We start from the raw sequence: 12,500 nt of genomic DNA, 5'->3' as shown, positions 1-12,500 counted from the left end.
TCTTTTTCAGATTACCCAAGGTTAAATTCAAAGATTCATCCCTACTTCCATTACTTCAATGATACAAATATTATAAAGATGTTATCATTCAATGACTGTAAATATAAAGGCTGCCAAAAACATAATTTCCACAGATTGTGCATTTAATACTGAATGTCCTTTTGGAGAGTGAAAAAGGGGAATATGCATGGTAGATGCAAACATGTTTTATCCTGCACATGTATATAAGGCCTACAAAAAGCATTTAAATTTTTGAACAATGCAAGGATACAGATTGAATGTGGACAAACACACAAATCCAATTTCTGTTCTTCTGACATTTTGTCATTTGATTAAAAAGATTTGAACAGTGAATATTCATCTTAGTTCATGTATCCATTGTTTATGATATTGATCATCATGATGATAAACAAATGAACATACTTGTGCTTTGGTTCTGTCAGAAATGCCAGTCTTATTTAGTGTCATTTAATCACAATATTGTCAATAAATATACAAACCTTCTGGTGCTAAAATTGCCCCGCAAGTGTAGTCATATTTATCTGTTGTGTGCTTCAAGGCTCTTAAATCTCGAGGGAATTGGAGACACCCCTGTCCACCCCCTCACAAATGTATAGCTGCGACCCTTTAAAATGTGAAAAAATGACAAAGTCCAATGTTGAAAAAAATTTGGGCAGCACTTCCCTAGGAATTTACCGTTTTTACACCCCCTACCATAAATTTCCCCAGACCAAAAGTTTGGGAACATTGAAGAAAGAAATGAAATGGTGTGGGACAGACTCATTTATAACTTTAAGACATGAGCCATACACCATCTCAAACCTACTTGATAGAAATATAATAATGCATATAAATTACCTGTAAATCTGGGAGAGGCTTCATCAATCTTTTGAGGGAGCTTTGTCAGTGTGCTGGACTTTCTCATCAAAACATCGAAAGCTGTAGGACATGTAGGAGGATTTTGACCTTTTGGTACATTGTTATTTGGTTCTAAGTCTCTTATCACGTCAAATTGTACATATTTCAATTTTTTATCAAAGTTGTGAACCACTTGTATCTGTTCTTCAAAATCTGGCTCAAAAGTTACACCGTTGGCAAGTTTGTCCGACACGGTGACAGTTACTTCGTCCAACTTGTCTATGTTATGGTCGCCGTCCGCTGTCAAATCATTCAAAACCTCATTCCATGTACAGTGTTTGGAGAAACTGTAGAGTCTGTTGACTATTATGGGCACAACTTTAGATGTGTGTTTGTATTTTATCTTTACAGTAGACGACAACGCTATTCTGTCACCCATTTTTTCAAGTATCGATAAATCCCGGTAACTTCCGAAAAAAGCAGAAGTAACGTCTAGAACCGACACGGAGCGGACACGATTTTTTTACGAAAAAAAAACAACAAAAAACATCGCAATTTTTTGGCAAAAAAACTTTTGACCCGGGCCCTTTTTTTTGACCCGGTCGGGGCGAGGGGAAACAAACATATTTTTATTTTTGACCCAATTGCAATCAAATTTGATATATATCATCCTTGAGTGATGGGAATTCAAGCTTGTTCAAATAAAATGCCATTCTTTTTTAAAGGGGGAGATAATCACAAAAAGACAAAACTAGGTGGGGGCATTTAAAAATCTTTGATTGAAGAACCAGAAGCTTACCGGAAAGCTTTCTGACACTTGTAGGAAAAATCTTTGAAGATATTGCTTGGAGTATATAAGCCTGGACATTCATGTTATGTATGTACACTCTTACAGCATACACACCTTTCATATGATGCTATGATGTGTGATCTTGTGACCTTGGCCTGGACAATTGACCTACTTTTAAAAAAATGACTTTTTTTCATATTTTGTATATAATACTTCATATGGCAAGCATAACCTACTAAATATATCAAACTGTTCTAGGTAGGTATTTCATATTTTGTATGAAGATTCTTTATGACAAGACCTTATTATTCATTGATAAATTGGAACTTGTAACCTTGACCTTGAGGATTAACCTATTTTTTAAAAACCTGACCTATTCATTATCTCCTGAATTGCTTAAGGTTGATCTCTCATGTTTTGTATATCGATTCTTTATGACAAAACCTTGTTATTCCGAGAAGTTTCAACTTTTGACCTTGGAGTTGGACCTACTTTTTAAGTCACCTGAGTAAATTCAGGTGACCTATTGCAACTGGTTGTAGTCTATCGTCGTGGATAACAATTGGACATTTTTTAATCTCTTAATGACTACCATTCGATTTCTTTTCAAATTTGGTATGAAGTATCTTTGGGACAAGGGACAAACATTGTTAATTTCAGAACTCCTGCACCCCCTGGACGTTAGGTCGAGGCAAACTCTGTCCAATTAAAAAAAAATCTTCTTTATAAACCGCACCTGTGTAAGAAAAACAAAATGCATGGTTATCTAACGCAGGAAGGCCTCTTCAAATATTGTACATTTCATGATCCCCTGGGGAGGAGTTATGATCCCAGGGCGGGGCTAGATTTGGTATAGTGTTTACGTGTAAAACACTTGAATAACATCTTTTTTTTAATCATTTATTATTTTTTTTTATTTCACAAGTATTGACATAAGACAAAAGAACACTTGTCATTTTTTTCTAACCACTTTCACACACTTTCATATTCACACTTATACTTTTGTTAGTAAGTGCTTGTATCTTTAATGTAATTGTAGAAGAAAAAATGATAACAATACAAAGTAAATAAATAAAAGTACATGTGGCCTCAAAGGTAAAAAAAAAATATTGCTTAAAATAGCAAACTTACGATTTTTTATGATGTCAATAAGGGTTTTCCATACATGCCACGTATTTTCAAATTTTTGTATTTCTAAATTCTAATACGCAATACATTTTTCAACCTTGTATTTGTGGTATAGATAGAACAAGAATTCCAAGAATCTTGGCAAGTTGTTTGATAAATGTGCATGCTCAGATTGCTCCATAATATAGATACTTTTTTATTGCCAATGAAAACATGTTGAATTGTTTCAACTTCATCATTACAAAAGGCACAACAATAAAAAGACACAACATTGATTTTTTTAAGATAGTAATTCTATAAATTGTAAGTATTGGATATAGTAGAATCCTTGGTATCTTAAAACATACATTAACAACATCCTTAACACATATTTCTATTCAATAAGCTACGAGCTCTAAGTTCCACTTTGAAACAGAAGTAGGTATATCATGGTTTACATTTAACTGTCTGTAAACAGATTTAGTACATTTAGTTTGCAAAAAGGTTTATGATATAATTGAATATAAGGTGTAAAAGGTTTATTGATTAAATCTTTGTTTTCAAATAATTTCAGATGAGTTGGTATTGCACTCAATACATTGTTATATTGTAATATACAAACTTGGATATCATTTTTTTTTGTTGAAAAAGGTTATGTGATAAGAGATTCCCTTTGTCATCTAGGAAATCATCAATAAGTTTTATACCTTTTATATACCAACTTTTGATAAACAGTGTTTTCATATCCACTTTAATATTTGAATTATACCACACAGGAGTGCTGGGATAGGTTTCCTTGTAGAATTTTGTGTTAAAGGATTCAATTACATGGAACATAGAATTAAAAACATCTTGTCACAAAATATTGTTTCTGGAATGACACATTCAGAGATAAATGCATCTCCAAAATCAAGTAATTTGTAAACAAAAATGTGACCATTAATTGCTTTAAAAATATCTACCTAGGATTTATTTCCCATCAATAACCTTTTCAACCATGAACATTAAGTTAAAAACATGATAAAATTGTTGAAGTTCACCATTTCCTAGACCTCCATGTTGGTGGTCTTGAGTTACTATAGAACGTTTTACTTTGTCACATTTTCCATTCCAAATAAATTCAGAAATATCTTTACTCATTGAATTGATAATCTCCTTTTTCGGTGTTGAAAGTGATAGAAATAAATGGTTTATTTTCAGAATAATTAATGTTTTAACCACTGTAACTCGACCAATTGGTGTTAGAACTCGTCTTTTCCAATGTTGTAGCATGTTCTTTATTTTAGAAATCTGTATGTTGTAGTTTAGATCTGTAATTTGTTGTAAGTCTACAGAAAAGTTAATACCTAATAAATTAAAAGCTGCTGAACCCCCATCTAGTCATCTTCGCTAGTCAAGGCTTTACGATCCGCTCCGCTTCTCTACAAACCCTTGACAGATTTAGTGCGATTTTCGTAGCTTTCAGTGGTGCCCCTTAGCGGATGGAGAAAACAACCCTGTTTGGATTACATCATGTTTATGCAATGACAATGCGTATTCCAACTACTGTTTAAAATTTGTTTAGAAATGGCTGCGCTCAGAGAGTAACGTAATGTGGTATGCAAATCATTCAAAATATTAATGATAAAGTTAACTATCTCTTAATTGTATAATTGAAAAAGAAAGCAGCGAGAATATTCTTTACAACCCATGAAATACCATTCTCTCACCAGAGGGCGCGCTACGCAAGCTTCACTTTCACCTCTGTTATCTTCTGATAAATAGTTCGGCTAACCACATGATCTCGCACGGATAAAATAGCGTCTTTGACTCCAACAGAAAGACACGTTTCTGTTCTTTGTGTAATGTCAGATTTTCATCATTATAAACTCGCTAGTTTTTCTAATGTACTTTTATGTAGAGTCCATAGCTACGAAGTGAAAGTGAAATTAATACATTTGACAAGACAAAATAGTTCCATAAATATGGAGGTTACACTAACGTAATACAGCGTTTCGATACCTACCAATGTGTTTTTAACTCATAAAGAGGTATAGCACATTTGCTGACGAAACGGCCGACTCAGAAATCTAAATGGAAAACACCGGTTTCTAATAATAGACTGGCGTGTTAGATTTAAATATAAGGCCGACGTTTTTTATATTTCCTTAACCAAGATAAATAACTGCCGCAATTTAGCATTACTGACATTTATATGAGTCGTTCATTAATCAATAAACCATTTTCTTATTTAGAATGATGGACAGTACAACATTTTCATTAGGTGCATTCATATTACACAACAACCCTTTTACATATGGTGTTACTTAAGTCACTGTCTTTTTCTGACATAACTGCAGCACCTTTAATAGATTTCATCAGTTCAGTTGCCTTTGGTTGATAATTCGAGTGTTTAGTTTTGCCTACATGTAAATATCATATGACAGTTGCTACATGAGTTTTTATATTTACTTTTGAGAAGTCAAACTGTATAACAGTTCTTTTCCTCCCTTGACTTATTTTTACTTATTACATGCTGTGCATTTGTGCCCTTTTTCCTGTAGTATTTGTTTAGCTTTTTGTCAGCCATATTACGGTTTAAAAATCCTGTGCACACAGGAACATGTTAGTGTAAACAAACAGAACTACAGTGATCTCGGAATAAATTCCCTTTATTTAAGTCGTAACTTGCAAATATTGGAAGTTATGATGAACATTACTAATGTTTGTTATAATATATGTATTACATTTATAACACACACACACCCTATCAAGAAAACGACCCCAAAAAATGAAAAGCAAAAAAAAAAAAAAAAAAAAAAAAAAAAAAGGGAAAATATTGGACTTGAACTCGGAATGTATGGTTTAAGTGTAAGATTACCGATCACCTAAACCACTAGGCCATCCAGACATGCAAGTTTAAAGGTTTAACGTTTGACAGGCTACTAAATCTCAAGGTAAATTTTGAAAACGATTTTTTTCATATTTTATCCATTTTCAACAAGAGGGCCACCTTAAACCAAATTTCCTCAAATGGACTTATGTACAGTCTTACTCAAGTAAAACAATTTCAGTGTTTTATTTCTGGTTTATGGTGGCTTTTTGCAACAGTTTGTAATTTTTTTTATGCCCATTACGTTACATCTACTATATACTCTATATAATCACGGTGATGTTTATGCTTATCAAATAAAGATACTATCAACATATAGATATATTTAGTAAGTAATTTGGGTTAACACAAGTATAAACTGACATTGTATAGCAGGATATTTGTATAAAATGATATTAAAGAAAAAAGTATTTGTGTAGGCGAAATTGCATACCAAGTGCGCTATACTCCTTTATGTTTTATTTATGAAAATGATGCAGATTTATTTTATTTTTAAAGACGCTCTGTTTTACAAAATCCTTGTAAATCAGACGATGACAGAGATGTTGTGGAGTGTAGCGTAACGCCCTCTGGTGAGAGATTGATGAAATACATGTAGTCGTTGAGTCTACGTCTAAAAATAACCCCACATGTGTAAGGTGAATTCCAAATTGAGGAAAATAGTTCTGACGCAGCTGTCTAAATCTGAGATAGATAGAACATAAAACAAGGAATTACAAGAGATGTTTAATATTAAACATATGGTACGGTACTTAGTAAATAAAATGCACTTCTTTACGCAGATACGAGTCGGAACTGTGCACATGACATCATTGGTTTGGCTATGTATTTGATACACGGCCGAGTGACAGTTGTAGGTATTTAAATTCCTTTGTTTTGCACGTTATCTAACGTAACACGTTCTCTGATTGAGCAGTGGACTTCCGTTGTGTCCAATCATATGCTGAAAGTTTTTGAGTAGTTTACATTTAAATCAGAAAGGTTAGAGAAAAAATCTAAGGTATATAACCCTGTAAAAAGTGACTTGGGTGTCCCATCAAGAGCAAGTGATGTATCATCTGCATATTGACTTATTTTGTATTCCTTATTACATATCACAAGACCTTTCATTCCTTATTTTGTTTGAGTAAAATTACAAAAAACTCTGCACAATGGAGGAACAAATAAGGTACAACAGGGTCGCCTTCTCTACAGCCCCTCTCTCAATATTGAATTGAGTAGATAAAATCCCACTATGTAACATTGCAACCCTAAAATTTGTATTAAGAATTTTCACGCATTCAACAATGTATTCACCAAACTCAAAATATTTTAATAATTTATATATAAATGACCTTAAATAACATCTTCTTTAGTACCATTGATACAAAATTAAAAACTAAATGGTTATCTAGGAGGAACAGGTAGTCCTTTGCCAAAATTGTGAAATTCCAGGGTTAGGGCTAAAACGATCAGTTATTAAATGTGTGAATAATATTATTTTTTAATTTCTTATTGATACCTACCATTCCAATTTTTTTTTCAAATTTGTTATGAAGCATATTTTGGACAAGGGACCCGGGGGACATAAATTGTAAATTTCAATACTGTTATAGTCCCGGGGACTTAGGGGTGTAACAAAAACAAAACGGTCAAAAAATGACTAATTTTCAAAGATCCTCTTCTCTACTTCTGTATATCTTTAAAATAAAAACTAAATCCATACTTATAGTGATATAAAGCAGGAAGGCATCTACCAAAAGTGGAAATGTCAAGATCCCCGGGGTAGAAATTCTGACTTGAGCGTTGGGCCAAACTTTATATGTATAGTATATATGTACAAAGCATATTTAAATAATATCTGACTCAATGCTATTGATACTAAATTGAAACTGAATGAATATTTAGATGTAGTAAGCAATCCTGTACCAAAATTGTAAATTTCATAATCTTAGAGTTGAGGGCTTAGTTTCACGATGTTGCCAAATTACCATAATGATTTGAAGTACATCCGTTAGTTTGCTGATATATTATGTATGTACAAAGTCGAAATATTGAGAAATAGCACACAAGGTAGTACAAAAAAGTGAATTTCACAACGCAGAGTTTTGACTCTAGGAGGGGTCCAAATTATATACATTGTTCACAGTGCAGCATTACTTATTTCCCCTGGATACAAGGGACACACAACACAATGGGGTCATCAAGTGATTGTGTCATTATAAGGAATAGATAGAAAATTTACTATTTCTGACCGAATTAAGTGTCAGCTAAGAAATGTTTTGGAAACTAAGTGTAATTACTGACAAATGATATCGATGTACAAAATTCTTAGTAATCCATTATATTTATATGTCGCGTATGTACAGTCCACGATATCGCAGTTTAGATCAGAATAATTAGGATGACTAATTCTTCATTATTACTTTTTATCAATATTATCGACGACCAATAAAACCAAAATGAATTTGCCAGAAATTGCATGCGAAACCAACGCATGCAATCATTAACTTGTATTCCTTTCACTCTGTCGACAAAATTTTTTACATCGTGTGCCAATGAACAGAACATGTTAAAACAACATACAAGCTGTAACTGACGGTATTCTTTCAACTATCCAATCATGCACCAAGTATGATATATCGGTAAAACTAATATAATCCTCAAGATCTTAAAAAATCAGCAAAATAAACAAAGGAATATTGTTTGAAAGCTTACCTACAATGAACGTTTCGTATAAACCGCAATTTTGTCGTATACCCGGACATGGGAACGGTGATTGTCGAACATACTCGAGTTGCTGAGGCCGAGTTTGTATAAAATGACGGAAACTTACGTGAGCAACTGCACGTGCCGTTTGTATTAAAACATTACATTGTTTCATGAATGAGAAGAAGCACTATAAGTGTAAGGAAGTAATTACGCATATGTGCCACACAAATAAAATTTTGGTAGGAAATAATCTATAAAATTGGCAGGTTTAATTGATTACAAATCTGACACGAGCTCAGTACCTCTTTTTCGTTTTTTTTTTTTAGAGAGAGCAAGCAAGGGGTGCCCTATTTCACAGACAATGTGCTTTTTCTATTATAATAACATGCTAAGTTGGTTATTTTAACAAGCAAAGTCTGATCTTAAGGTTGCCCCCTTTTTATATAGTAGTATTATTATAGTGGAACTATAAGATTGAATAGAGTAAAACATTTGAATTTTCAACATAAGTCGTAAATGTCTATTTGGATCTTCCATTATCCAAAATTCTTCTAAAGTAATTAAATGACCAGGCATAAAGTAGACTTTCCGGAGGGGAGTATATTCTATAACATCAGAGACTTCATCCCATGTCCCCACCAGGACGTAGTCATGCACACACTGAAGGCATAAAGGCAAACACTTTAGACCCATTGCCTCTGAGAATTGGTACACGCCTCCCGGTCCTCCAGTCCTCTTTAGCTGAACCTGATTTCGCACCATGATAGAACATCAGATCCCTTTAATTACATTGTGATCATATACATTGGTTATATATTGTGACTCTTCAAATTGATGTTGCCCTTCGGATATCAGAATAATGATTAACATGTTGAAATATGAAACTATTTATTGTTAACATAACTTCGTGCACTGGCCGTGCTTGTATTTCAATAAACACGTGTAAATTATAGCGAAGAGGACTATTCCGGATACTAAAGTAAAGGGGGTTATTATAGAGGGTGAAAACTGACTCTATAGTGAGACTTCCCCCAGAAGTCTGGCTATGTAGTGAGAATTCACCGGGGGAAGTCTCACTATATAGCCATTCTTCCTGGGAAAGTCTCACTATATAGCCATTCTTCCTGGGGAAGTCTCACTATATAGCCATTCTTCCAGGGGAAGTCTCATTATATAGCCACTCTTCCTGGGGATCTCTCAATATATAGCTACTCTTCCGGGAATAGTCTCATTATATAACACCGGTACGGCGTCCAGCCAAAACAATTCAAGCAATGAAACAGTTTTTTGATAATTAAATCATAAGTTCATAAATATGTATTCTTTCGTTTCTTAATTCTTGATAATTGCATTCTACATTTGAGAAATTCGTCTCTTAACGTCAATAGGGGATTTTCGATTCTCCCATGTCCGTGTTTATTCTGCATTTAGTGACTAGTGCGTTTTATTTTTTAGCCATAGTTATTTTCGGTTTATCATCATTAACAGAAATTCAGATGAAGCAGCAAGGTTATGTTAAACAAAAGGATAGGTTAAGTTATACTGTATACTGCCCGTTATTATGATAACTCCGTTTGATTTTCTGATTTACATTTACTCATTAGGTAACTGTTTGGAAGTCAGCGAAGGAGAACTTTATAAAAGAAGTTGTACAGGGTTTGTTGAAGGCTGTCCAGAGACGTATTTCAAGATTAATACAATATACAAATGTAAGAAAATATGTGTAATTCAACACGATCTTAATAATTTTACAATCAGGAACACGATATGATATCAAGAAGTATTTTAGAATATTTACACCATTCCAATTTGTTTAGATCCCGCCTGCCTGACAATCAACACAGACTACAAATGCTATATTGCTGACCCGTCTTGTCCAAATAAGTAAGTTATGAACATGGATTAATAACGTGATACATTGGTATATTTGGTTTATACTTAATGTCTATTACATATTATGATAGAACATGGGAGTTCACTACAGAGGACACCTGGGGAAGCTCTACAACAAGCTTCGAGACGACCTTCTCTAACACAACAGAGACATACGACTCTACAACGCTACCTACAAACGCCGTACCTGTTGGGGTGATTGTTGGAGTACTGCTACCTGTTCTGGTCTTCATTGGAATTGTAATAGGAAACGTCTGGAAAAGGAGAAAGAAACGGAAGAGAACAGGTACAATCATTGTCATGCTATGTACAAATATACTTTAAAAACAAAATCGTGATTTTGTATGTTATGTGTAACAATTTTCATCCGCAATGGTTTCTATTTTATCTTCTTTTGAAATAAAGCTCATTTGTCAATGACTCAATATTGCATAAACATGTGTCTCTTCTTATAGGTAATACAGAGGAGGCGGAGGTGGAGTTGTTAGGTAATTGATCTTTTCAGTATTGCTCATTTAGAAATATGAATATAAATATTTATATAAGAAGATTGAATTTCAAACAGCCATAATTATTTCATATTCTGATAATTTTGCAGTTTCAATGAAACATCCTGAAATCTGCGTCGTGTCCAAAACTGATCACAATATGGTATCAATTAGTCGTTTTTCATTCGTTCCGTAAAAGTACATCCCGAATACGTTTGTAGTGTATTGGTCATTGTATTCCTTGACAATGCAAAAAGAAAACAAGAGAAATAAGTACCTTAACAAGCCACATCCGATAAAAACACGATAAAACTCCAACGAGCAAAGTAATGTCCTGATCACCGATAATGGTGCATTTTCTGAGTGTTAAGAAAGAAAAGATGAACATAAAGTATAGAGTAAATGATAAGTATCATAATGCAACCGTCATGACAGTTTCGTTTTTAAATCTCTCTGGTAAACCCTGAAATATTACATTTAACGTTAAACATAGGACAAGGAAATCTTACATTGTTAAATTAGTATCACAAGTTGTTCCAGACAAAAATGGGACAAACACCTTTCATTGATTTACCTATTGAAAGTTATTTATGCCGTATCATTTTGACATTTTCATAGACTCATAGAAATAAAGAATATCTTTATCAAACTGTGAAAGTTAGACATTTTATGCAAATTATAGGAAGATAAAAGTAATCGAACTCACTTTTTATTCATAATTCATTGTCCAAATAGTGTAATGAACAGTCGTTTCGACAGAAGACGTGGTAGAGAAAACAACTTTAGCAATGGACATGTGAGGGAGAGTCAAATTTCATATTTATCATGAACTATTTCAATACTACTTATATGGGCATATAGTAAACAAATCTAATGTTTCTAAGTACTTTTCCCGTACACTTGCAAACAGCCTTGATAAATATCAATCATTCATATATGTGCTGTAGAAAAATCAACGTATTCTCTCTACATTGAATATATCAGTCCATGCTTAATAACAATGGATATTATGTGAAATTGCGGAATAATCTCATTTCACATACATGTAGCTTATTTTACAAATTTGTTGTTTGGTTTCCAACATGGAACAGATTCATTAAGAAAGTATCAATCTAATTAGATTGAGAAGGCACATTCTCAAATACCTTGATATTTAATCAAAATATTTTTATTTTGTAGCTGAGACAGAAAATACGCAGCCACCAGATAATTCATTTTTCCATTATGAAATCACAAAGCTCTGAACAATGTATTATATACTTGCGGGTATGGATGTTTTGTGGAAAATACGTTTGGAAACAGAAAATTCTACAAATCCATAACTAAATTTGGAAATATTAAAATTAAAAACATTGTTTATAAAATATCAATAAGACATTCGTCGTCCATATCGAAATACAATCATGATACAGTGTACAGAAGTAGCTACAGTGAGATACGAGGAATGGTATTATCCCTACGATGTAGAATGTAGCCTTGTTCCTTGGGACTCAGTGTCGGTGTGATGTCGTAATTGTAGCATGGTGATTTTTCTCCGGAAGCTATATTTTAGGCTGCGAAGCCTAAACTACATAAAGCACAAAAAAATGAAATCGTAAAATAATGTAACTCGATCTATGTATCACAATACACTTCAACAATTATTTACTTGTAGCAATGAGGACTTCAAACCAAATAAGGGAAACTAAGATTTTCACTGACATCCTCCTAATAGCATTTTTTTCATCATTAGCTTCATAATGCAATATGCAATAACAAAATTATTTGATAATTCAACAAAATATAGCTTTTTCACAGATTA

General features: G+C 33.2%; 2 protein-coding genes across 2 annotated transcripts in view; one reads left to right on the top strand and one right to left on the bottom strand.

The window, feature by feature from the left end:
• LOC125665866 (uncharacterized) overlaps positions 1-1,397 on the bottom strand; it is a 1,459-nt gene extending 62 nt beyond the window's left edge. Inside the window, exons 1-2 of the mRNA XM_056159086.1 lie at positions 859-1,397; positions 1-625 (exon numbers count right to left, since the gene is read on the bottom strand). The exon at positions 1-625 is cut by the window's left edge and continues 62 nt beyond it. Coding sequence (XP_056015061.1) covers positions 564-625; positions 859-1,297 — 501 coding nt within the window. The 5' untranslated portion in view covers positions 1,298-1,397 and the 3' untranslated portion in view covers positions 1-563. The remainder of the gene's footprint in view (positions 626-858) is intronic.
• Positions 1-12,500, top strand: part of LOC125677509 (uncharacterized) — a 171,474-nt gene that overhangs the window by 43,496 nt on the left and 115,478 nt on the right. Inside the window, exons 3-7 of the mRNA XM_056161023.1 lie at positions 9,923-10,027; positions 10,136-10,202; positions 10,283-10,497; positions 10,667-10,699; positions 11,879-11,906. Coding sequence (XP_056016998.1) covers positions 9,923-10,027; positions 10,136-10,202; positions 10,283-10,497; positions 10,667-10,699; positions 11,879-11,906 — 448 coding nt within the window. The remainder of the gene's footprint in view (positions 1-9,922; positions 10,028-10,135; positions 10,203-10,282; positions 10,498-10,666; positions 10,700-11,878; positions 11,907-12,500) is intronic.

This window comes from Ostrea edulis, chromosome 3, assembly GCF_947568905.1.
Source record: "Ostrea edulis chromosome 3, xbOstEdul1.1, whole genome shotgun sequence".
NCBI lineage: Eukaryota > Metazoa > Mollusca > Bivalvia > Ostreida > Ostreidae > Ostrea > Ostrea edulis.
The sequence above is the reverse complement of the archived record's forward strand: the minus strand, read 5'-3'. Positions and strand labels throughout refer to the sequence as shown.